This window comes from Pogoniulus pusillus, chromosome 17, assembly GCF_015220805.1.
Source record: "Pogoniulus pusillus isolate bPogPus1 chromosome 17, bPogPus1.pri, whole genome shotgun sequence".
NCBI lineage: Eukaryota > Metazoa > Chordata > Aves > Piciformes > Lybiidae > Pogoniulus > Pogoniulus pusillus.
Window position 1 is genome coordinate 9731237 of NC_087280.1, and position 27692 is coordinate 9758928.

Sequence of the window (27692 nt, forward strand, 5' to 3'; positions counted from 1 at the left end):
TTCCAATGCACACTTGAGACTGCATCTCTTTGTCCTGTTGCTGGTTGCCTGGCAGAAGAGACTAACTTCTCCTGTTGCTTAATCATTACAGACTATATATTTAAGATAGTGTATGTTCTACTATACATATATTGAGGAAAAATGGGGAAAAAAAAGGACTGCAGACAATTTTTTAGTCAAAGGTTTGTGTTTCTTTCCTAAGCAAGTGCATGAAATCACAAGGGTTCTTTCTGGTTTATGAAGAATGGTGACAGAGCACTTGTGGAAATCTCAGCTGTCATCATTTAAAATTATCTTAAATTCTTGAATGACAGGGACAGCCTCTGCCTTTAGTCATTCACAGGCTGATAAACAGAAGCCTTTGGTCACTAACTAATCTAACATCTGATCAGAAGGCTTTTCATTCCAGGTGAGGAGGGACGACTCTGAGCTGTGCCTGAACTGTGGAAATCTTGCATTCCAGATAGCTTAAGGAAGTATCACCTTGGTAAACTAATGGCTGGAACAAGCGTTTTTGATATGGCAACTGATCTTGCACAAAACTAAGAAATACTCCAAATGCTTGATGAGAAATGCAGTTGCCCAATTTAGATCCTACTCATATACCTGTAGATAAAATTTGCAACAAAATGTTTGAAAAGCAAATTAAAAACCTCAGAAATTTCAACTGGACACAGTGACTCCCAGAAAGAGACCGTTTCTATTTATGGTCAGGAAACAAGAACAAGTAGCCATGTGAACCGTGGCTGAGACACTTACGGTTTGGTCTGTCAGCGGTGGAAGCACAATTTGTTTCTCTATTTTGTTCAAGACTAACTTCCATAGCTCTTTTAAAAGCCGCTTCAGAACTGTCTTCTCACAGATTTTTGCAGACGCACTTAAACTGGAAGAAAACAAAAAACAAACTAGTCTCCAAAGCTAGCATTAAGAGCAGGAGTGCTGCGTCACTCTGTGTGCAAATTAGTGGCCATTATGGTTTAACATTTCTATACCAATAAGGATTTCTCAATATTTTATTTTGCCATATTATCAGTAAATACTTTTGGCAAGAAGGGGAAAAAAAAAAAAATGAACCACCACTACCACCACCACAACCCTGCAAAAAAACCCAGAAATGAAAAAAACAAAACCAAACCAAGAGCTGGAGATTATAAAACCACACAAATCATCATGGTCCATTTTACTGCTTAAGACAGCATTGATATTTATAAAAAATTCAAAACTATGTTATAAAGTTTGATGAGTGATACCATATAGCATTCCCAAGCCCCCACATTAAAGTTTTTTAAATATAATTTATATCTTAAAAATAAAAAGCAAGTGTTTCACTTGCCTTATATATCTACTGTTATACAGAACTAGGCGTTGATAGCTACAGCAAATTGCAGGTTACCATTAGGAAGCATTTCTTTCACTATACTGGCGTGTCTCTGCCATCACACTATCTATTGCCCATGGTGAGAACACAGGACTGTTTGAAAAGTTGGCTTCTTACTGACTGAAAAAAAAATAAATTTGAGCTGGTCTGTAGATCTTCCAATGGTGACCAGGTTTTAAGGGACACAAAAGTGCATATTCATAAGCAAGGTGACGCTTGGTGCCAGCCTAGAGTAAATTCCTTACATTGAGATTGTCTGACATTTACTTCTGTTTTTTTCATTGAGTATAATCTTGTTTGTGCCACAGCTCATGGAAGAGAGAACATACATGGAAGAGAGTCCTTTGTAATGACTCAAAACATGATGATAAATAGAAAAGCAAGTATATAGTTCATATACAAATTGCTCAGTATAAGTAAGCAGGTTAAGCGTAGTATGCTGCACACATGACTACCACAAATATTAAAAACACAATAGAGGGTTTCTAGGTATTAAGGATGGTTCAGGATCCTAGCTTGTAAGCACCTACTTTGTAAAGTGCCATACAAACCAACTGGTCACACTCACGTTTTGTCCAGGAAATCCATGAGTGGTCGAAGCACAATCTCAGCATCAATGGCTGCACTGTTCTTATTGGCTGCTGCATTCCCATTCCCTCTCATTTGATTCAGTTCATTGCTCATTTGTCTTATGCAATCTTCAATAATAGATTGGAAACTACAGAAGAAAAAAAAAAAAGACAATGGAAGAACCTTTATAATTTGCATCAAGTTCTTCAAAAAGATTTAACTCTCTTCTGCAAGGATGGAAAGTTCACAAACTCCAGATACTGCAGGTGCATCGGACTGACAATAACTCCTCCTAAGGACAATAACTCACATAACTAATTCATATGCAGTTTTTAATCTACACCTTCCCCCCCCATCCCCCTTGTTTCCATTCTGTCATTATGCTTTTCATGCCCTTGTAAGGGTGTTAAGTTATTACTGTCCAAATCCAAAAGATGTACCAGAATCAGTAGTTTTGGGTATGATTATCAGCTAGGAACAACTTCTCAAGATTTTACTTTTGGCATGAAAGGGCAACAGGAACAGGTGATCACAAATTATTTTTCTCTTGACAGTTAATATGAACCAAGTTTTGGGTTCACTTCATGACAAGAAGAAAACTTCTACTGGTTTTGCCCTGCTTGTCTCAGTCTGACTTTTTAAATAGATTTCACAGTCAGGGCCTTCCGAAACTTTTCTTAGCTCTTTGCAACCAGGCAGAGTTAAAACATTTGTACTACCTTACTGTTTCATCAAAAAACTCTCTTAAGAATCACAAAATGGTAGGGGTTGGAAGGAACCTCTGAAGATTGAGTCCAAGCTCCCTGCCAAAGCAGGATAACCTAGGGCAGGTCACACAGGAAGGCAATCAGAAGAGTGTTGAAAGTGTATAGAGAAGGAGACTTATTAATCTCTGTGGGTATCCTGTTCCAGGACTCCATCTGCCTTACAGTAAAGATTTTCCTCACATTGTGGTGGAAATTCCTGTGTTCCAGTTTGGTACTGTTGCCCCTTTTCCTATCACAGGATATCACTGAAGAGAGACTAGCACCTTCTAGACACCCACCCTTCAGACATTTATAGACATTAATATGATTTCCTCCTTGTCTTCACTTTTCCAGACTAAACAGCTGCAGGTCTCTCAGCATGTTAAGAATTAGCTAGACGACTCTTTGTAGAAGGAATCCTTTCCACTTCAAGGTGAATGTGAACGAATTCTCAAGTTGTACCTGTGCAGCCTTTCTGAAAACTGTTCTATCTGCTCTGGCTAAGCAATGTGTCTGGCAGTCTGCCAGTATCGCTGATGTGCTACAGTCTTTGGTCAATACATTTAAACAATGCAGAATGGCAGCTAATCAGAGTCAACAGCTCAGAGGCATAATAAGGCTCTGCGCAGATGGTTAATTTGGTTTATTAACTGATTTATGGTGATTGGATTGTTTTAGGATTAGTTTATGAACAGAAATGCAAAACAGAGGCCATAAGTATACATGGCCTATTAATGTGAAAAGATAAATGGCAAAGATTAACCTGGGGGAAGTGAAAGAGAATTTGCTATGAGAGAAAAGTAAAATTAGAATAAGGCAGTAAGCGTGGTTAAATCATAAAAAGAGAAGGAAAACCTCTGTGTGAAAACACTGAAATAATGGGAAACTTTTCAAAGTACACTGGGACATGCACTTACCTTCAAAGCCCTAGATAAAGTCAGCATGAAGTTGCTATTGCAGCAGCCCAAGCCAATCCTTGAGACCAGTCCCTCCAATAAAAGCCAAAATATTGCACTGGGTTTTCTTGAAGTTCTTCCTAACATTGCTAACCTCACAAATCCCAGCAATAAATGGTTCTAATAAGGAATGTTCTAGCTATCTGGAGCATGTCTTAGATTAAGCTATTCCTGGGTTTTCTTTGGTAGAAACATAGGCGGCCCACTCACAAAGAAGCCCTGGAAAGAAACCGTATTCACGCACTGTCAATGATCGGAGAACCAGGGCCTGAGAGCAAAGTTAATGCAAGACAATATAACAAGCTAAGCACACTCAGAAAAAGCGAATACTTCTCACCCAGCTGGTGCACCAAGTGGATTAAATAAGCAACAACAGACTTGGCTTAATGAGGACTACTACAGCACTAATCCCTGTTTCTTAGATTCCTTTTTAATTTGAAGTAAAAATAACTTGCAGCTTCTTACAGCACAGGCACTGCTGGCACAGCACTACAGTCAGACTGCAGTGTGCACTCTGAAAAATGTTGAGAGTAAGGCTCAGCAGACAGTTTTTACAGAGCCACTGGGAAAGGAAATGACCCAAGAAGGCCATTTGCGGTGACCATTTGAAGCAGGCTGAGCATGTAGGCAGATATTGCTGGCTGAAGCAGGCTACTTGGAAAGAGCTGTCAGTTTATGGAAGTAACATAAACTTGGCCAGACAGTAAACTTTAACATTCCACCAGGCACGAAAAAATTCAGTGATTTTTGTTTTCCAAAAAGCAGAAAAAAAGTCGTCAGCCTCACCTCTACAACACGTTCATGCTCACAGGTCTCAGCTTCCTTTACAGTGAGGTTACTGCTATATGGTTCAGTCTATGCACATAGACACACAAAGGCATACCCCTTCAATCAGGACAAAAGCAAGCTGTACTTCAGGACAGGTTGCCACCTAGACTTAAATGATGATGCAGACTTTTGAACAGGAGTATTTCTCTCAGGTTTGCAGTAAAACAGGTTTGTTACCTTGTAGCATATGTTACACTGAGTTCATCCAATACGCTGCTAAGTTTCGCCTGAAGTTCCTTCAGAACAACACCAGCTTCAGGATCCAGCTGCAAAGAGAGAAGTAACACTGCGGTTCTGGGTTTTCTATGGCAATTACCAAAGTAGGAGTTAGATGCAATGATGCACTGCACTATGGAAAGCCAAATGTGGAAACACTTGTTACAACACAGGGCTAGTTTAGTAGGCCTAAAAATCCAATTATCATTTAAAGGAAAATATCTGAGCGTTAATAGGGAAAAAATAAGATGCAAGAAATAAAAATGGTGTCATTAAACCATGGCTTTCTATGGGATGGTGCAAACCATGCTGGGAATCACAAGAACAGAATGGTAGTCACAAGGCGTGTCAAGAGAAGGATGCTTGAGAAGTTAGTGCTTGCGTTAATGATGCTGCAGATAGTTTTATCTTTTAATTAATATTGTACCTTTCTCCATTGCCAGCAATTTTTTGTGATTTGTGTGGAAGATGTTTCCATACTCCCATTAATGCGGTGTAAAAGTAGAACAAGCAGCACTGGTAAAGATGGCTTGAAGACTATCCATGCTGCCTGTACTACTGAGGGAAGGAATCTACTGAACTTCAGCACTTCTATTTCTAAACACCATTCAGACATACATAACTGAAGTACAGAGCAACACATTCTGATGCCCAGGGAGAACTCCTGTACCTCTGATAGAGGTTTTCTAAAAGCAGGAGAAAAAAGGAATGCAGGGGAGAAATCTAGTTTTACATTAACGGGGGTGGGGATCCACACATAAATATGTAATCAAAAAGGTACTGCAGTGGCACTGATCAGCAGCTTATTTGCTGTGCATCTTTTTTCCAATTTAAAAAAATCAAGAAGACTTCTTGTCTCCTTGAGCTTTAACATCTAGGAAAAATAGGGAAGGAATGATTGTCAGTGATAATCCTCATGTTCTGGACACTGTTCTGCACTAAGTTCAGCTCTAGATCTTCTGGCAAAATCAAAGGGAATAACACATTCAGAACACATAATGAGTCTGATTCTGCATTTTCATATCTTCCAACTGTGTGAGTACTGTCCAGTATTTATTCTTTATCTGATGCTTCAGAGCACTGTGACACAGTAGGTCAGCCCTTTTAAACATACTTTAGAGACAGGGGAGAGCTGTGTCGCAGCATGCTGGATAATGTACATGAGACCACATGGGAATTCCTAGGCAAAATAAAGAAAAAAAAACCCCAACAACTATAAAGCACCCCCAAAGATCCACTGTGTTCTAATCTTAGGCCATCCTTTCTCCTCACAGGTTCTGAGTGGTTTAAAAACATAGAAAATCCATGACTTTCAGTTTTTGACAATGATCTGAAATACGTGACAAGGGGGAATGCCACACATACTTCAGAAGGCAGTGATCTGTAGCACTTTTCTAGTTGGAGAAGCTCATAATTAACACTGGGACTACTCAATGATTCAGTTTTTAATTACTTTGCATTGAAAGAAGTTCTGCGGCTTCTCCACTTCATGTATTACTGGTTTCCTTGGCAGACACACTCTGACAGTTCACAGACTTAAAGTGATTGTTCATACGAAAAGCAGGGATAAAAGAAAAAAAAGCTACTTTCACTGAAATGTCTATATTAGTTAACAAAGCTGGGGTCTGATACCAGAGGCAAAGATTTGCCCAGGAAATGCTTTTCTCTAGGGAATGATGATGCCGTTTCCTTTGGTGAGATACACATACAGAAATCCAGTGTAAGATCACTAGAATATTAGCTTTTAACAAAAACCGAACACACAAGCAAGCATTCACACTGGACATGGCATACAGCAAAGAAAGGACAAAGGACAAAGTAGCAGGCAGGCAGAAGACACAAAATTTCTTACCGGATCATGCACAAGCTAGAGAACCATCCTTGCTATTGGGACTACAAAGGCCAATGTAATTCCTACCTATCAGAGGTTGTTGTGATAACCAGAAAACACAATTTATTTGCCAAATTCACCTGGACTTGGACTGCCCAAAATTAAATGAAACACTAATATCAGATTGTGGAGATAACACATATTACAGAAAGGTGCATGCAGGTGCTGGATGTTTTAGAGGGCTTTGTGCTCACAAATTGCATGAACAAGTTTGTGTGTGCACAGCTGGCATCATCTGTGTGCACATCCGTGTGCACATCTGGCAGGACATCCAGCCTTGTGTATACACATGCTCATGCTTATAAATACAGTGTCACGGGGAGGAGCGGAATACAAAGAGGTATGCGGGCTGACCATCCAGGTGCTCATCACCTGCTGATGTTGTGAACACTAAGCATATGTTAGCAAGGTTTTTCAATCCTATTGTTAGTTTTGTTTGACTACTGAGAAACATGGCCAGTTTGGTTGTCTCATCAGGACTGAAATGTGCACTTTTCATTTATTTTACCACATGCCTGCTGCTAGTTAATTCCCAGGGAAAATCAGAGTGCATTACATAGAGTTGGAACTGAACTTACCAGAGTGGAAATATGATTTACCTATAGTCAGTGTAATACTGTTGTACACAAACAACCTGCTTTTGCTTTTCACCTATTTTATTTTTCATCCTAATTGCTGGAACTCATCTCTGCCATGTTCTGCCATCTGATGAAAAGCAACACAAGCATGAACTATTTTTCTTTCCCTTTTATCAGCTTCCAACTTGTCAGACATGAGGCAAATGATTTAGTGCAAACATATGCACTCCCTTTGGATGAAACAAATGGGACCTAAATCAAAATTCAACATTACAATTATCTGCTCCCACCATTTTGGACAGTTTGATCTCACTTTACTACTCTTACTTCGTTATAGCAGACTGATCTCATTTATATGTTTTTTAAAGTATGCTACTTGCTTAGCTAGAGCAGAAGAGGAGAGTTAATAAAGAAACTCATATTGTTCAGATTATTTTACTTTACTGGCAGGGGAGCTGAGAGCCCAGGTTTTTCTCTATTTATAGAGCTCCCTGCCCTGCAATACACAACAGGCCTACTGCTGCTTTCAGAGCACAGGACTGCTGCTTGATTGTGGCATTTCAACTACATGATTTAAAAGACATACTGCTCACAACGTGACACTGAAGAGATTAACAACCTTTACGTTTTCCTAGAATTAGTTTTCCTTCAACTGGAAAAGGTCTTGTTACTCCCCTGAAAATCATCTGACTTTACGTGATCCACAAGCAGAGTACTTCTCCCTGCAAGAAAACTGCTTCCAGGGTTTATTGCTGCCTTTGTTTCTTATGAGCACTAGTTCAATAAGGCAAATTGGCCATTAGTGTTTATGCTTTTGGAATAGCTAGGGGAATAAATATTCCATTCTGAGGACAAACATGTTAGGGGCACTTCAATGTGGACAAAAAACATATGAACATGCATGTACTTTCCTTCAAGAAATTCTCCTACTGAGAAAGAAACAAAACTTCCAATGTATTTTTTTTTTAGGTTTTTGGGTCTTTTTGCTTGGACCATAAGATGCACTTAATGTACCTAACAGATTTTAGGAAAAATCAGAATTCTCTTCAAGGGTTCCACGTTGCACCACATTTGTCAGTAATGTTGTTTTGATACTGTAACACTCTTACCAGCATCAAAAGGGAAAGCAAAGAAGATGAGAGATTTTGAGAGAAAACTGCTATGAGAAACTTTAATTGCCTTTTTTCCCCCTGTATTTTTTATTATACAAGCTATTGGGAGCAAAAAGGAAGGCAAAGTTTTGTGAAACTATAAAACTACAGTTGCTGTGAGAAAATGGTGAGGTGTAACCTGTCTTTAAAAGCCAGCTTCTGATAATAAGGATAGTGTATTAATGATCTAAATGTTCTTTTTAACAAGAAGATGGGGTTCTATAGCCTGAAAAAGGTGTTAATTTCTTTATTAGCTTTCAAAACACTCAAGCAGTAAAGTATTGAGGCTCATGCTTGTGTTCTGCTGTTGGCAGAACTTAAGGCACTTTGAAGTCTTCTGAAATAAAAATGAAGCTAAGCATGTCTGGGACTGTTAAGTAGCAGCTCTTGGTGAAATGGTACCAAATCTTCAATACAAACTGGACCTCTGATACTGAAAAGTGCACTTGAAAATGTCTGACAGATTTTTTAGAAACTGAAAGACTCTACACTATCTACCTAGTAAAACTTTTCAATTAAGAGTGCCAGCTGAATGACCAAGCATAACTCTTTTTCACTTTAGATCATAGGGAATTACACAAACGCATCAATGGAAATTAGTAGGAAATGTGAACTATTCTTAGCCTTGAAAATATGGTCAGGAATAATAAAAGATGCTTACTATCACAAACCTCATAAGAGAATCTCTCTCCTTCTTTCTTCTGCTCAGTGGATTGCAAGTCAAAGGCATTAGACAAAGACATGACACATTACAGACAAAGCACAAAGCACATATTGTACAAGATTTTCAGATACAGGCAAAACGTACCAAAACATAGAAAGGCAAAGTATAGTCTGATACAAACAGTACAATAAAGCTGGCACTACAGATTGCAACACAGAACACCCAGTGCTGGTTGAACTTTACAGATCATTAGCATGTTTCTGTGGAATAGTGTTAGGTCTTTTAGTATTGTCAGGACATTAAATAGCTTTTTAGGACTTTGTTTTGAAAAAAACAACAACAATAACATTTTCATGTTCTTTGCAAATAGAAAAGAAGGCTGTGACTAGGTTGAAACCATGGTGCTAATGATCTCTAAGGAACCTTGAATGAACCAGGATACAAATGTGACTCACCTCTTTTCCACCCATGGACTCAAACATTTTCTCAAGCTGGACTCTTAATTGTTGAATGTTGTTCATCAAGATACAGGGCTAAAAAGAGAGAACCAAATGTGAGAATGTGCAGGTCATGTTCCATTTATATGTAAGTGTAGTCACAGTCTCTGGGCTGAAGACCAGTTCTTCAGCAGCCCTGCATTCACGGAATGCTGTTTTTCAGAGGAGAATCTCAGATTCACAATTGCTGTCTTCCCTTCCTTCTTTGATTCACGCTCTTCCTTGCCCAGCCAGCAAACTCACTCAGCCAACAACCACACTATGTCCTTAAGACAGTCCAGAAGACTGACTACCTTCTCCCAAGCAGCTGGGCAGTTTGCAGAGCCCAGTATTTTGCGTCCTTGCACTGGTTTGAGACTAACTGAAATATTTTACTGAGAGAAATTAAATCCATGGCTGTGAAAAGAAAGAATTAAAACAAGTGACCTATATCACCATTCTTCTGCTGAGAAATGCAACTAGTCAAAACATAGATAAGACACTCACTTCTCACACACTGCTCAGCTCTTCTGGCTGTGCCTTCTTTCTGGCAGACTGGTCTCTGGCTGATTCTGCCTCTAACTCTCTAATCCCCCTAAGCCCTTTTTCCTCTAACCTCCTTGCCATCTTTTTTTGACATCTCACCTCAGATCTCCAGATTTATCATGTGAGATACACATGGGTTGATCTGGTTATTTCTGAAGGGAGGTGAAGGGGATTTGGGTCAGGAGCCCTCCTGGGGACTCTGATTGTTTCTAGGAGGGGTATTGTATTTCTGTGTTACTTTTAATTTGTATATAACTGCATATTTGTGTATATATGCCTGTATATTGTGCTAAGCTGTAAATATAGCTTCATTCCTTAATTTCCATCCATCTGAGTCTAGTCTGGGTGATTTGCTTTAGTGTGGGGGGGCAGGTAAGGTAACTCCCAAACCATCACAATCCTGAACTTCATATCTGTTGTAGTTGCTAGTCATGCTTAATACAATTACATCTGATGGACTAATGCAAATAATGCATTATTGTCTCTTGCAGAGCAGGCACAATAATGATCAGAGTATTTCTGCAGTGAAAAATAGGCTGGGGGAAAGGGATTGCCAGTGCTTCGTAGGCTCAGTCATTGCAGAAAGTTGCAGCAGAACTACAACCCAGATAATGTCTGACACTGAAGTGTTTGAATATATTAGCAGGCAGTGCTGTTAATAACAGAATACTATTTTGAAATTAATTTGGAAAGTTGGCGAATGAATTAAGCAACAGAATTTTGTAAACATATTACTTCAATCTAAAAAATCCTGCTGTTTAAACTCATTTCTTAAGGCAGAGCACAGAGTCACAGTGTAAAAGCAATTGCTGGATAAATATAAATTAAACCGTAAAACATGGCTAAAATTAAGCAGCCTATTACAAAGTTATGGAAGAAAGGATTTATTGTTAGAATTTTGTGTGCTGGCATGACATTATATGCTGGTGGGGTATGCTGGGAAAATGGTAGGACAATACTTGCTAGAATAGTTGTGTCTGGCCAAGGCCACTGTGTTCTGGTGCATGACTAGATTCTTCCTGTCATTTGAAAAATCCACAACCCCCACTTTTTCTATTATTTGTCTTTATCCTAATAATTTATGATTACTAAGAAAGGGTCCTCTTCTCCTGTGCCATTTCCTCTCTTCTGACTTTCATTACTCTGGAAATTACCTGCAGTATCACAAATCAATAATTATGATTTCCGATGGGGAAATAAGCAGCTGAATATAACATTGTGATGCCTTTGTTCAAAAGAAGTGCCAAAGTCTTTGGCAATTTATTGAAGCTATCAGATAAATACTTCATACTGAGGCAGTTTTCAGAGTTTCCCCAGGCTAGGTAAAGCTGCTGTAGAGCCTGAGCCTACCTTGGCTCACTGAAAAATGCTCTGTTGCTGTCAGTAAATAACAGAAGAGCTTAAGAATACTGTTATTATTTCATTATCACCCTGCCCTTCAGAACGCTGTTCTCAGCAGTTTGCAGGAATTAGACAGCCAGATGCAGCAAGCTGGGAAAGTGAGTGGCAAGTACAATACACAAACGCAGGTTTGTTTGTAAACTCTGACAGGAGGTGGAAGAGAAGTTATTTTTACATCAGATACATGTCTTTATGAAATGCATCTTCAGTGGCCTTTTACCTGAACAGTGTATGTGCACATTTAATAACTCAAGTCAGTAAAAGTACTGACTTGAAAAAGAATTGAAAAATTCTAACTTATTAAAACAAATACTTTTTGTCATTAATCTTCTATCAGCTCTAATGCAGGAAATGGATTTTTAACGTAGTTGAGATCATCAGATCAAATAGTCTTTTATTAAGGTATATGTATGTATTTAAAAAAGGTAGCTTCTGCTAAAAATAAGTTATCCCCCTCCTGGCCCAGGGCACTTGATGTGATACTTTATACCATAATGAGACTCATTCCATCTGAAGCCTTGGTAAAGATCAGCATAGTAGAGTGACTTCAGAAATCCATCACTCCAGCAATTAAAAAAATCCCACTGGAGATGCCAAGGGACTCCATAGACAGTTTGACTTGATGACTCAACACTATGTATCAAAACTACTTTCTTCTATAAAGTAATTTTAGCATTAAATTGAAATAAATAGGAAAAAATCTATTGGGTTTTTTTTTTTTTTTCACATTAAACTTTGAGAACAGTCATGACATTGGGGCAAAAACAGAGACAGATTTAGAAGAAGCTTAGTTGGACTGATTAAAGTAGACGATGTGCAATGGGGAGAGATGGTTGTGTTCTTTCAATTCTGTTTGCTGTGAAGGGCAGAGGTCAGGAATATGCAGAAGGTGTACCTGTAAAGTTAGAATTGCATGAAGATTTACATCCTGCTAGGGGGAAGAAAACTGTCAATGTGATCTACTGGTATCTAGTGACAGGATGCGTGGGGATGGTTCAAAGCAGCATCAGGAGAAGTTTCAACTGGATATTAGGAAGCATTTCATTACTGAGAGGGTGGTCAAACACTGAAGTAAACTTTCTATGAAGGTAGTTAATGCCTCAGGCCTATTGGTGTTTAAGAGGCTTTTGGACAGTGCCTTTAGAATCACAGAGTTATCTCAGGTGGAAAAGACCTTTAAGATCATTGAGTCCAACCACCAACCTAACACCCCCATAGTCACTTAACCATGTCTCAAAGGGCTATGTCTACATGCTATTGAACACCTCCAGGGACAGTGACTCCACCACCTCCCTAGGTAGCCTGTTCCAATGCCTGATCACTCTTTTAGTAAAAAAATGTTCCTAATATCCGATCTAAACCTCCCCCTGGTGCAATTTGTGGCTATTTCATCTTATTTTGCAACCTGATACTAGGGAGAAGAGTCCAACACCCACTTAATAACATAACCGAACTTTCAGTCAGACAAATTGCTCAGACAGTTGGACTGGACAATTGCTGTAGGTCCCATCCAGCTGAGCTACTTTATTGTATAGCTGGCATGTTTCCTTGTGTTTCTACAGCTACAAGATTTGATTCTCCTTACACAGCAATTGCCAAATATGGCCTGGTGCTTTTACTCCTTTCAGGTGCTAAAAATCCATAGAAATGCCAGAAGAAAGATGTGTGGCTATCTACTAAAATGAGTCTTTTCACCGTGTTTACTGCAAAGGACTTCAAGATTGAAAATATCTAAGTGGGATGTTAAATCTGAGATGTGATACTTCTACATATATAAAAGTCACTTCTCTGTAAAAACCCTGTAAAGAAAACTTCTACTTGAAGTAGATATTTTGAGTTTGGTGTTTTCATTTGTTAATTCTCTTTTAGAAAAAGTGTGCAAGAGGAACAGAATTACTTAAGTACATCCTAACATTGATAGCCTGAAAATTAGTTAAGTTTGGTCTTTTGTAACTGTTCTGGTTTAAGCCTAGACAAAAACTAAGCATCATGCAGCTGCTTGCTCACTCCTCCCTCCTCCCATGTGGGATGGAGAACTAGGACAAAGGTAAACTTTGAGGGTCAAGATAAGAACAGTTTAATAATTCAAATAAAATATTGATGACCTTCTAAACTCTCTAGAGAGTATACTGATAAAGAGAATCAATCAATGCCAAATTAAAACTTGAACAATAATGTTTTCTTCTGTTTGGTAAAAAAGATGAAGTCACCATATTCACCAATGTATACAGCTGTTACCCAGGGAGTGTTTCTGGCCATCTTGTAATTTTTTCCCTACCTTAATACTGAAATTATTAGCTGGAGTTCTTAACTAATTCTGCCTTTCACATAGCAATGTAATCAGCTATGAAACTTGTTGACTTCATTTAAAAAACAACCAAAAATCCTTTCCCCCCACTTTATGCTTTTTTTCGCATGCAAAAATGATCCAAAAGTACAGTAAAACATATAAAGGTAGTTTCTGAGGCAGACTTTTACTCACCACATTGTCTTTATCACAATACGAGCTGAAGTAATTGGAAAGAATTACAGCATACTGAAGAAGCACTTTGTTGATAGTCTAGGAAAGGAGAAAAATCATTTAAATTGTAAATTTCATCATGCAATCAAGTGCAAAAAAGGTGGTTAATATGAATTACAGTTTGTACAGGTGGTTACACATTTAATACATAATATTTTTAAAAGATAGAATATAAACAAACTTATGAGCAGATTTTCAATTCCCTGTGCAACAGATGGTGGGTTTTTCTTAAAGGAATGTAATCTTCAGTAGCAGAGATACTTTAATTTTAGCCACACTGTTCCTGAGCAGCACTGAGAACTGCAGTGTGTGCTGCATACTTACTGGAATAATAGCAAGCTCAAAAAGTCCTCTAGGGTGTCAATGCATAGATTAAAAATATACTTGGGAGAAAAGACCAGGAAAGCACTGTTCAAACCCTGGCAGCATGAGCTTACCTTACAATAACCATGTAACCAGGAATCTTGTTTGGAAATGGAAAACTGTCACCATGGAAGAACAGGAATAAATGTAAATGCAAACTTTTTTACATCCATTCGGACTATAATGGAAATCTAAAGCTTGAGAGGAAATGTGTCAATCCAAATAGAAAGCTAGCCTAAGTAAGTTGAGTTTATCATGCAGCAGATGAATAAGGGCTTCAAGCAACAATACTGTATTGCTGTAGCTTGATTCCTTTCCTTCCTCTGCACTGACTAGTTAGATAACCGCATTTTAGTAACAAGTTCCATTCATGGAATTGCAATCAGTGCTTATAAAGAATAACAATTTATTGCATAATGTATATAAGTAGGAAATCTCAGAGAGGATGCAAATTCTTACATTGCCTGAAAAATAGTCGTGAGCCACAGACAGTGTGTTATTCCTAAGGATCCCCAGTCAGAAACAGAAGAGATTGATTCTAAATAACATTGGAATTACTTAGCTTCTAAGTACATGGCAACACAATGTCACTCTCTCTGAAGCTTAGTTGAGATGCATTGATTTTAATTTACCTTTGCAAATCTTCTCATTAAATGAGATAGTGCTTCTGGATTAGGACACTCCAGTTTCCTAATAATCTCAAAGCTTTGATTGAGCTGTGTGAAGACATCAACCACAGAACAAGAGAAGAGGGCATGATCTGATGTTTGCTGAAACTAGAGAGAAACATTCAGTTGAGTTAATGCTTGTTCAGAGATCAAGACTGTATTAACTGACTTTCTTATGCTGGAAATTCTTCCTAGAGGGGTAAAAAGTAATAAATAATAATATTAATTCTTTTTATATTTCTATTACGACCAAACTTCTTATAACCAAAATTTTCTTTCATGTCATCATCATCATCACATCAGAGTTTACTGAAACCATAGGCTGCAGCCTACAGGGAATTTATGTGGATAAGGTTAGAGGAGGAAATTGTCCACAGGATTATCTTCCAAAAACCATTACCGACTGTGTATCATGTGAGGCTTAACAAGGATACTGTGGGACCAAATATATTTCTGTTTTTGCAAAACTAAACAAGTGTCTTACTACTTTATTATTTTCTTTAAAACTCAAGGCTTACCCCATCTTTTTTGTCTCTTTCCAGTGCTCCATGAAGAAACTCCATTGAGACATCTTCATTTTCATCCAGCCATTGAATGACAAATGGTTCAAACCACCTGAAAATGAAAAACAATTCTGTAAAGTAAACATGTTACAGAAACAGAGCAGAGATGCTGTTTGGCATCTTGTGTCTTCACATCTGTCCTGGTTGCTACAAAGCTTGAAAATGACTTTTGGTCACCAAAGACACTGTGGCTACTGAAGTCTTTCAGGATTCAGTTTCACAGTATTCTAACTGGTCTGCTCTAACGATACAAAATTAGCAACAGCACCCAGAGAAATGTGTCTGTGTTTTGCAGGGGATCGTATTCTGCCTTTTTTGTTTTAAATCAGACTTTATTTTATTATTTCTCAGCAGTTATTCTTTATTTGTATATGAAATAACTTGGATAAAGCATGGCTTTAATAAAACATCAGCTATACTTTCTGTAGTTTATTAAAAAAAAGCAATAAAAAGTAAAAGAAACCATCTCAGCAGATCACCAGACTTCCAGAAAATTAAGGAATGAGATTAAAGATAGCTCATATGAAAAGGCTGAATGTATTAATTTCAGGAGGAAAGGCAAAAACAAAAACAGCAGCTTCAGCATTAACTCGATACAGTAAGTTCAGTAGTACATCCTATTGGCATTATATCTTAACCTAACTTTGGATGCAAACCAAACTCCAGGGCCTATAGCTAATGTTGCTGTTGTTCCCAGATTTCATACCTTCCTCAGGCACTTTCTGACCAAAATACTTTGTCACCTATGAAGACCTGCAGTTATAGCTGTCAAGAAAACTGTCTTATGAAACGGCTAATTGCATTGTTAGTACCTGAACTATTTAATTTGAGCCAGAAGAACTGATGGTGTGGAAGCGCAAAAAGTAAAGAGCTGTTGCTGCATGCTACGCACCTTGAGATCTCGCATGAACTTGAGCATAAATATTTAACCAAAGTAACCCTTGCACCAAGCCTGAGCTCACAGGAGAGTTCCTTATACACTACTTACAGAGAGTATTCAGGCACTGCATCCTTGAAAGTAGACAGTTCTCGCACATATTCATTATAAAACCATTTCACTTTGAAGTGCAAATTCATATAATCTGTGCTTTTGCATAACCGCTGTTTTTCGTGTTCTGTAACAGAAGGAGTCGAAATAAGAGCATTTAACAGCATTCCAAGGGTAAATAACATTCTTGTGCCTCAGTGTGCTGGTGACATAATAATACAGTGCTTGCATTTTAAAGCACAGTTGGTTTGATTTTTGTTTTTTTAATAGGGAATCGTGCCCACAATTTCAGCCTTCAGGTTTGGAGCACCCTCAGGAGAAAAGCAAAGCGAAACAAAGACTAGACCGTAAGTTAGGCTTTTCAACGTTCTTCACTGCAGTGGGGAAAGCCTACAAATGTGCTGACTTCCTGTTGTTTAGATTCTTCTTTGGTTATTACAAGAGAGTTAAAAAGCTGTGTCAGGTGGCAAGTTAGTTGGACGTGGCACTTGGTGCCATGGTCTAGCCTTGAGCTCTGTGGTAAAGGGTTGGACTTGATCTGTGAGGTCTCTTCCAACCCTGATGATACTGTGATACTGTGTGAAGTAACAACTATGAATACTAATCCTGTATGAGTCCATGATACCTGCATTTGTAAATTACCAATATACAGTCCAGAAAAAGGAGGAGACAACTCCACAGCAAAGAGCCATCAGACTGATACATGGTGCAAGTGGAAAAGCTGGCTTAAAGCGTACAAAACGTTTTTCTAATGGCCCTCTCCACCTTCTCAGTCCTTCTGTTTTCAACACACTGGATATGCAGATAATCACGGGCTGCAGAAGCCATGGAGCTACTTGTAACCACTTTCTCTACTTTTAATATGTGATTTAACTGTTTTGGAGCAAATGTCCATCTCTCTTCCAAGATTATGATCCTTGTATTAGCTTATCCATTTTGCTCTGCAGACTTTCCCATCCAGCCATGTCACATGCTGCACAGCTCCATTCTTTATCCATGGTCAAATCTTTCATTTCCTTCTCCCATAGCAGGAAACCATCAATCCACAGATCTTGGGCAGAGTAATCCTTCCTTAACTTACTGCTCACAGCTTCCTGAAATTATGTCACTTGCACGCTCTTCCTTAAGCAAAAAAAACTTGTCTCTTCTTCCAGCTCCCTTAAAAAGTGACCAAATGCAGATGCATGGCAGGAATGATGTTCTGGTGTCAACAGTTTATATTAATAATTTACCTCTCTCAATTCTCCTTATTTGTGCTTGCATCATGACGTAGTGTTTCACAGACTTATCTATTTGCAAGTGAACTTGATTTTATCTAACAGAAGGAGCATGCCATTCTTTGTCATACACACACCTGAACACACTAGTCAGTTCTCACACTGAAAATGCACATTGTGTGTTTTTCACATCTGATTAGGCACATTAATGGGACAATTTAATTTTATTATTATGCCAAATCAGCACTTCAGTAATACCACTGTGCCATATAAGAAATGAGTGAGTGTTTCAGAAGTATGTCATCAAGAAGAGAATTGCCAAGTTTTGTGGAAATCTGCTTCTAAAGTGCCCTTGTGGGGTCTTGCTGCCTTTTTGGCACTGTGTTAAGATTTTCACCTTCAGCACCTTTTGAATGCATTACACAAAAATCAGTAAATCGGTTTCTGTGTAAATACTGAATTTTTTCATGCTTAACTGCTACTTGAGAGTACTACAAATCCTCCTAGGTTACTAGCCTTGAATGGAACCACAAAGATGTTTTTTCCACAACCTATTATTGTAGACAGATAGATGACTGAACATTTGCTCAGTGAAAAGTAGTTTTTACAAGTGAGACCAATCTTTGACAGAGAACAATTATCTTATTACTACCACATTCACTGCACATCTAGTGCAGTCATTATCAAGAAAAATCTGTCTTGTATTGCATCCCCAAAGAGTGGGATTTCTGAAAGGAATAGCACTTCTTCATCCAAGCGTTGCATAAATGGGTTATTTGATTATACAAAGGAACTTAGAATGTTTGCTGTGCACAAACCAAGCAAATGCTTATTTCAACATTAGGAATGAGCTCCTGCCAATGATGGGCAAACTTGTTCAGTAGGGTACAATCTACAGATTACCATTCATTGATGTTTTCTTTTTAAAATCAAGAATCCAAATTACAACACATTAAAAAGGAGCACAAAAGTCAGTCATGAATAATGGGTTTTCCCCTCCAGGCTGTTACACCTTGAAAAGAATATGTAAAAGAATCTCTTAGGATATTATTTGTAGCTACATATAAATGAAAAATACCATATTATCCTATGAGAACATCAGATAATATTTCACATGATCTATAAACTAATTTTTTACCTATGCATATTACCCCCTCAGTTTATATAAATCAAAGAATAGGCAGGTGCCCATATGAGCCAGAGCTGGCTGATGTTAGAGGGTTTTATCCACGGTACCCACTGATTTCAGTTAGGAAGCAAAGGAAACATCACTGTAAACAGTTTGAACTTAGATTAGGACCCACAGATCACATTCTTAACTTCTGGAACACTTGCACAAGTTAATATGAATGTGAGACAGCACAAGATATCTGAATGCACTTTGGAGATCCCTCTGTTTTTCCCTGCAAGGAAAGCTGGCACCAAGTCTTGCTATACAGATACACCCGTTTTGGACTTTTGGAAGACAGATGTACTTGCTGCATAGGACAACTATTCCTGCAAAAGTCCACTCTTACCTAGCAAAATTAATGCTGAGTCTTGATCTAAACATGCCCATTGTAGGCTGTGCTCAGTAGGAGTTATAATAAAAGCAGGACACCTTCCTCAGAACTGACTCTAGATAGAATTCCCAGTGTAGTAAACCAAGTACCATTAATCTTTTTCCTGAGAGTTCCCTGTAGAACAGCATATTTTTATAAACATCTATTAATCCACTGAGTTTCAAAACAAGGACATTTGCAGTTCCTGTTAGTGATAATGGCACATTATTCTGCATTACACTATCATGAATCAAATAATACTACAATTTCTGTAAACTATAAAATCTGTAAGCTGTAATGTCTGTGTGTGTGTGGGTATACTTCAGCTGCTTTTGTCTGCTGCAGTTCCAGTAAGAGTAACCTGGTTTACAGCATTGATTACACTGTGGGGTTTCTTTAATATCTCCCCCAGGGCAGTGCTCTAATGCACACAAGCTTTCCACACGTTTGCAGTAATAGTCTTTGTAACTGCAACTACAATGAAAACTGTATAAAGACTCCTTACATCTCACTTGTACAAATGGCAATTACAGTAATGCCTTTAGGAAGAATTCCAGCAAGCAACAGCTCTCAGGAAAAGAAAAATCTGTTCAGGTGCTGTTTGTGTAACCAAGAAAGGTTTTTGTTACTGTTTGTTTGTTTGCTTGAAGGCTATGATGTGGAATGCAAATGTGTTTGGTGTGTGATGAAGTCAGGCAGAGAGCTGGTGACACTGTATCTAGCAAGCAATCTCACTGCAGGCAATTGTTCCTTTACAGAAAAACGTCTAAAAAGACATGGTAGGAAGGACTATAAGCCAAGGTACTTTCCTCACAGGCCTGCAACCAAACAAGATGACTACGGAATCATTTTTAAGTTCTTGCTCAGCTTTCCACCAATTGCTAAAGCTGAGAAGGTTTTCTCATGGCAGCAAACAAAAAAGAACTGTCATACAAATATTAAATATTGGTCTGATGTCCATAGTGTCACAGTATTTTTGTCAATGAAGTCATACTGATGACTTCTTAAGCAGAAACATTTGCATGATGCCGAGGACATAATGCCATTTACAAACTGGAACAGAATCTTGCTCAGGGCATAGTGCTTTTTAACCTTGAGGTAATAACATCACATAAGTTTTGATATGTATTAATTGCTACAAAAGAAAAAAAAGAGCAATCTAAAAACCTTCCTACAAGATAAACATTTAAAATATTGAGGTAATCAATATAATCTTTTGTTCAACTCTCATTTTCCCTTATTTGGGTACAAAATCTAAGAGCAAATTATTTTTTTAAGCACAGTTTCCTAGCTGCTTCTTTTTAAGTAACAACATACAATTAAGCTGCTTGAAGGATCCTAATGAGGTCTTCTAAAGAATAATTTTAACCCTTATGAAAAAGAATAGCAAGAAGGAAACTTGTTTGTAAAAACCAAATTGGCTAGATACACATGAATATGTATATGAGTATCTGACAAAAACATTTGTCCAATTTCCCCACTTTGAAGATAATGTTTCAGAGATTAACTACTACTACGAATAATATTTATATATAGGAACCCAACTGTTTCACCACCACTTGGTTTGCCTGCTGCATGCATGCTACTGCACTGCAGTTTACTAAAATGGAAACTAAGCATGTGGGAATTGTGTCTGGATTAAATGCAAAACCAACAAGAAAACTCAGATGCTGTTTTCAAGTCTGGGGGCATAATTCCAAATGATTTGTACCAGTCAACTCACCAATCTTCTTGCTTCAAAGCCTAATGAAAAGCAACCCATAAATGGAGAAACAGACATGGCCCATCGTGCCTAAGAGCCAAGGTGATGATTAAACCCTTCATTCTGAAGAGTATGATGAAAGTTCCATATACCTTGTACTGAAGTTTCAACATTTATTCAAAGTAATTGCATAATCAGAAAGTAATAAAAACCAAAAAATAATGCTGGTATAGGAATCCAATTTATGTTGTTCAGGCTTCATGGCTTCTAAGATGTATGAAACTGGCAAAATGAAAACAGAATAGATATGTTTTTTGGAAACCACTGTCTTTTGGGAAAAGTTATCATGTAACTAAATGCTATGTTATAATGCTTGAATCTGGGAGGCAAAAGAGAATAAAGATAATAAAGGCAGCCTTAATTGTATTGAGCCTTACCTGCTAAATACTCAGCTTTGCATCTTCAGTGTATTTTTATGATGTTACTTTCATGTTCTAGAAATATATCTTTCCATGAAGGAAACATTTAGACTTGATTCCCTGCACTTTGTCACAAGAGTGCAAAGTGAGCACAAAACATTAGCAAATAGGCAAGGTGGCACTTTGTGAGCAATTAGTAGAATGAAGTACAAACCAGGATGAATCAGACAAGATAAATGTGAGACTGCATTTTAATAATTACCTGTGCTGAATCTGGCTCTGCCTGTAAAGCAGAAGCAAAGGCTAAACCACAGAGCTGTTCTCTAATTGTTACCCAGCAAATTTCACTTAAGGCTTACAAAAGGATAATGTGGAAAAAAGCAGTTTTAATGGATTTATCCTATTCTCCTGGGAGTGGAATGTTTAGTTTAGAACTAATGCACTTGCCTGTAAGAGGAAATTCACCTCTGTATCTATAAGAGAAAAAAAGACACTAATGAACATCTACATGTGGAAAAGTCCTAAAATGATAAGACTGAGCTTGGAGTTTAAGGAAACAGAGGCTGAAAGAACAGCTGTTTGCTGTATGAGGAGGATCATACAAGAACTGGAAAAGTGAGCATTGCATACAGTTGTTGAAATGTGTGAATACATAATGAGATTAACTAAAGGGAAAAGGTTTCATGTTTTCATACTGACGACACCCTGTACTCTGGCGAATGCTGCCCCTTCTCCCTTCCACAACCTTATCCCTACCTCCCCAGATCTGCTTCATAGCCTCTCTCTAAGCCACAGCTATATTCTGACTTAAGGGGAACTTTATAAATTGTGAAGTTGGAGTGAAAATAGACTTGAAATTTGCCACTAAATGGCATGACCTTTTTCTGGGCAGCATTAGCCTTTTTTTTTTCCCCTATGCTGTCTCTCTGCTGAGGATCAACTCACTGAGCTGCCTCTTCTATTTCAAATCACTATCAGTTTCTGTCATGAAAGAGGAATCTGTCAAAGAAACAGGAAGATGATATCTGCTTACGCATTGAGGACAACAGCACAGTTAATAAGCAAACCTACATTAAAACCATGAAATGGTTAAAGGCTTTCTTGTTCTACAATTTTTATAGGGCCTGACACTCCAGAATCTTAGCTTCAGAATTTAGACTATTTATTGCTACTTTTACACAGGCAGCTAACTCATTTCTGGTCTCATAGTGGTCTTGACTTCTGGCCACTACCAGAATTAGATTATCATAATAACAACAATTAGAATATTCTCTAACACATTGGATAGCTTTGGATGTTTGATCTAACCTATTGCAAAATTAAAGCTGTGAAAGAACTGAAGAAGACGTTTTTGAGGACATAGAATAAAAAAGATGCTTTTGTAGTTGCATGTCTAATTTCAGCTCGTTACTCTCTCAGCATCTTTTGACCTTCTCATCTTCATACTTGGAAAGGAAAATATTTCTTACCACATAAAGTTAGTAACAAATCACTTGTACTGCTTGTGAAATGCTCTTTTCTCATTTGTTTGTACCATAAATACAGGTTAATTTGAGGATGAGACAGACTGTACAAATATATTCACAACCTATAAGCAGATAGACTTGTGTAAATTAAATGCCAGGCAACAACATTTAGTCTATCATGGGAATCACTGTTGGTACATGAATAACCTACACAGACAAAAAAAAAAAAAGAGAAAAGGCTAAATCTAATGAAGTCAGTTCTTAGAGAGAAATATGATCTTTTCTCTTTGATAAATCTATACATGAAAATAATCCCAAGGTCCTCAGATCAGAAAAAAATTACAACTGCTACGGACTTACTTTGTTAAATTTGCACAAAACTTCTGACACATGAAAAGGCTAAAAATTGTTATTGATTTAAAATGGAAGGCATCTGGAACTCAATACCACATCTTGGTCGTTTTGGCTGCAAGACATGTCAGCCTGGCACAGTGCAGGTCTGATCTTGGCAGCTGTGGAGACTTGAATTGCCTCTCTCCCCTTGCCTAAAGAGCATGTCACATGCAAATACACTGTCTTGGTATTCACAGTGACATGGCACCACTACACACACTCTTCTCTAGAAAAGGCCACTGCTATGGAAGTTGCTGTTCACTCTATCTTCTCCATGTCACAGAAGCAGCCTCCTAGCCTGACTGTCCTGGGCAAGAATTATGGCAGATAAGGTAACAGCTGCTGACGCCTGGCTCACAGGGGCCATTGGCTCATATTGCCAAGTAGGTAGGCAGCAGGGCTGAAGAGCAGTGATTGTTCCCCGCAGCAGCTGCAGCTCCATACATCTGCTGAGCAGGCACAGGAGCTGTTCGGTTGTACAGTGAGAGGACGTAGCCTGACAGCCATTATCAACCTCTCAGTCAAAAAAGGACAATGTAACCTAATGTAAACTGGATGGACCAGTATGGGTCTTCTGTTAGAGAAAGGAGTTATGACATAACTGATAGGAATGGCTGTATATATATGGAAAGAACAGAAACAGGATCTCAGATGAGCTAATTTAATCCTGTTTGTGACATCAGCAATCCTTTTGCATACAATGTTGGATTATTTAATTGCTTTTTTACCAGACGTAGAAAGCAATCAACTTATACTACAAACCCACTGTTTCACATCAATACTAAACTGGATTAGGCAAAGGTTCCAACCACAGCTCTGGAGACTACATATGAGCAGATGGCAGCCTGTGTTAATAACTTGAATGGTCACACTGGCATAGCAAAATTCAATGCATTCTAATGATCCCCATTGAAACCATGAAGATTGACTGTGACTGTATTTAAGGGCCTGCTCCTTATCTTGTAAAATTCAAAGCAAAACATTTTAATGCCATTAACAACTGGAGAATCAAACTCAGACTGTAGAATATCCATGGAAAGAGTTAATGATTTAAAAGCCAGTAAAGCTGCAGAGAGAAACAGTGTGCTGATCAGCATTTGTGCCTAAATTCATTGAGGCCCCTTTAATTATTGCTTATACACAGGAACTATTTCACTACTGATTCTAGGAGTTCTTTAGAATTCCTAATGACAGAAATGGCATTTACTGTCTTCAAAGAAGAGACAGAATCCACAGCAACACGGAGATGAGATCATTTGGAACAGGCATAGAAAGTTGAGTGCTCCTAATGAGGCCTCTATCTCTCTGCAGAATTAGGATATTAACATTATAATTTGTTTTAAAGTCTTGATCCAGCCCAGTCATCCACTCCTCATATATTATATAATTACATCTTCCTCAAAAGCTTCCTGTTCTATTTTCCACAACCAAGAAACAAAACCACTGCTTGGTCTGAAGCTTTCTTTTGAGTGATCAGTATGCTCTACTTAGCAAATAGAGTGAGTTATCTTTTGTGAATTATCTTGTTGCAGTACAGAAAGTTTATAGTTCAGTGGCTAACACATTACAAGCACTGGGGTGCTCAAGGACATCTGTGTGCAGAGTGTAAATATCCATTCCAAGTTACAAAAGCATGGCGATATAATGGCTACTAGAAAGTCTTATTAATCTCTGATAACTATCTGTTAAGCACAATCACAACAGTGAGTTGCTGAACCATCATCTTTTGATACCTGTTCCTGATTTACAACCTCTCCAGGTACAAGGATGTTCTCCCTGGTGTAATCAAGAACGAGTTCTGATCCAGAGCGGCTTTCATTTGGTCTTCTTGCTGCTCATGAAAAGCTTGTGGAAGCTCTTGGTAGCTTTTCACTTCACTTCACTGATCACAATCAAAGGATGATCTCCTACCTGACATTAGCTTTCTCAAAACTGTATGTTTGATTCACGTTGAAGTGACTACAAAACTTTACTTTCAAATATTAGTTTGAACATCTATTCTCCTATTCACATCTTCGATTTCATTTCCCATTACTGCTTTTGTCATTTTGTATATTATAATCACTGTCCCTGAAACTCATTTCTATCTTTTTATTCTACTGTCCATTTCTTACTGTGCAAATTCCACATCCAAAAAATACAATTAATGAAGTAATTCCACAGTGAACAAAATAATTATTCCATTGATAGCTATTCTAGTCTCACATATTTCCTCTCTTTCTCTATCATCAGGAGAATCTACAGAATCATCAATCACACTGATATTTTTGAATTAGAGATTCCACAGCAAATAATAGAAATTAATCCTGAAATATTATTTGCTTTCTTTTAAATCCTTTATGCCTGTTGAATTATATTGTTGTTGAAATCCAGTAATATTTATATCATCAATTAAGACTATTTCCCTAAATACTTCTCTTCAGTGTTTAAAAAAAACCATTTAGTACAGGTATTTTGACTTGGTTTTCTGCAAACAGACATTAATGAGTAACCATTAGTCAAGGTTATCTGCTACAGAGGTAGAAAAGGTATATTTGTCTATGGTTTACTACAACGGTATCTTAAAGAATAAAAGTAAACTACATTTGGTTCTGTTAGAACTAGAGTGAATACAATCTGCCTTTTGAGCACAAGAAGGTTTAATTATTTGTGTGTGTTTTCCCTATAACTTCATTCTGTAAATGTTTCTTACAGGCAAGTTTGAAATTTTCCGTTAGGAAGAAAGTACAGAACAATTACAGTGCTCTCCAGCAAGATACTGATGATTTTGTCAGATTTAGGTTATAAGAAGTAGAATTTCAAGTTACTGTTCTTGTAACTTGCTTCAACAGGTAACTTTTAAAAAAAAAAAAAAATATATATATATATATAAAAATACAGTTGCAGTGCAATGATTTTCTTCCTTTACCACACTTCTTTTTCATTAACTTATAAAACATTTTAAACAAATATGCTAGAGAGCTCTTACCACCCACAGAAATCTGATGGCAGGTGTCATCTGCAGTAGAAATCAGTCTTGGTGAACTCTCTAGTGTAAACAATAGTTTGTTCTAATTACCTTCCAGAGCATATTTCATGTCCTGGGCAAACAAAGTCCACATGATTTCAGCACTGATTTTTCCCATGTTCAGCTCTTGAGGGAACCTGAAACCAATCACATTACATCAATTCAACTGCTGCTAGAAATTGTGTCTACTGCTGCACACCAGAAAGGCATATATTCCAAAAAAATTAATTCCCTAACATGTACTTAGTGTATTTTGTGTTTTGTACAATTACATCAACCATACAATCTTCAGATCTTCCCTTAGTCTTAATGTCAAGGGCCTAAGTAATTAGTTGAACATTGCACAACTTCTCTCACAGCACGATTTAAATCACGAAAGGTCTGTTTATCTCACATATAACTTCCCAACTTCAAACAAATCAGAGGGCTTATTAAAATGTGAAACAGTTGGCTTAGGGGTTTAGCAGCTATGAGTTTTCCTCAATTCCTTTGATACAATGGAAAACAGCAAAACTGCCTGTGAAACTGTAGTGGTCTATACTAGTTGAGTCCAACTCACTGCTTGAAGACTTTCACCTTGAATGGTTTGGGTTGGAAGGGACCCTTAAAAGCCATCTAGTCCAATCCCTCTGCAGTAAGGAGGGGCATCTTCAAAACAACCAGGTTGCTCAGAGCCCAGTAAAACAGGAAAGTATATAAAACATAGGAAAACACATACTTTTGATTAAAAATTTTAGTTTTAGTCTCCATGTCATTGAAGACCAGTCCTTCTTAGATAATGTTTGCTGTCATCAGGTAAGTACCTTTCAACAACTTTTTCACAGATTCCAGCTCTTTCTTATTCTATGTAAAAGAAAAGCTTCCATCTTTCAGTTACACCCTCATTTAGTTACTAGCAAAGACTGACATTTTAGTGACTGACACTATTTCACATTATGTTTGAAAGGAGAGCTATTTGTCTGATCAAATTGTTATTTTCTTTTTTTAATTCCTCAGAACAAAACCCAAACAAACAACCCCCCCAAAAAAAACCCTCTGTCCTTACTGCAGGACTGGGACTGATATTAATAACAGTAATTATTTTAAAAGTTCTTGTTGCCCAAGAAAGCCTAAGAGTGATGTGCAGCTTCAAGATGGTAGCAGTATGATGTAGGTGATATATTCCTTCCGGGGCATACTTGACCCTAGTCATACTTGTAAAGAAAGCACTTAAACAACTCATTAGCACTGTCACTTTCCTATGAAGCAATTGCTAGTTTGGATCCCTGATATGCCTGCTTTCTGCTAGTGGCTGTTCAGTATACGGACTTTGTGTTAATTCTCTTAACACAAGACTCGTTGTTCAGAAGTTCAAATGTGTTTCATCTTAAATTCTTTTCCTCCAGCCCAGTCTGAGCATTCTCTTAGCAAGAGATTTGAACTTTGACAAGTTGCTCTGAGGAA

General features: G+C 37.8%; 1 protein-coding gene across 1 annotated transcript in view; it reads right to left on the minus strand.

Moving 5' to 3' along the window:
• Positions 1–27692, minus strand: part of UNC13C (unc-13 homolog C) — a 142101-nt gene that overhangs the window by 15772 nt on the left and 98637 nt on the right. Inside the window, exons 17-25 of the mRNA XM_064157581.1 lie at positions 26301–26386; positions 16505–16631; positions 15472–15568; positions 14918–15061; positions 13884–13961; positions 9434–9511; positions 4656–4744; positions 1947–2096; positions 760–883 (exon numbers count right to left, since the gene is read on the minus strand). Of these exons, the coding sequence (XP_064013651.1) occupies positions 760–883; positions 1947–2096; positions 4656–4744; positions 9434–9511; positions 13884–13961; positions 14918–15061; positions 15472–15568; positions 16505–16631; positions 26301–26386 (973 nt within the window). The remainder of the gene's footprint in view (positions 1–759; positions 884–1946; positions 2097–4655; positions 4745–9433; positions 9512–13883; positions 13962–14917; positions 15062–15471; positions 15569–16504; positions 16632–26300; positions 26387–27692) is intronic.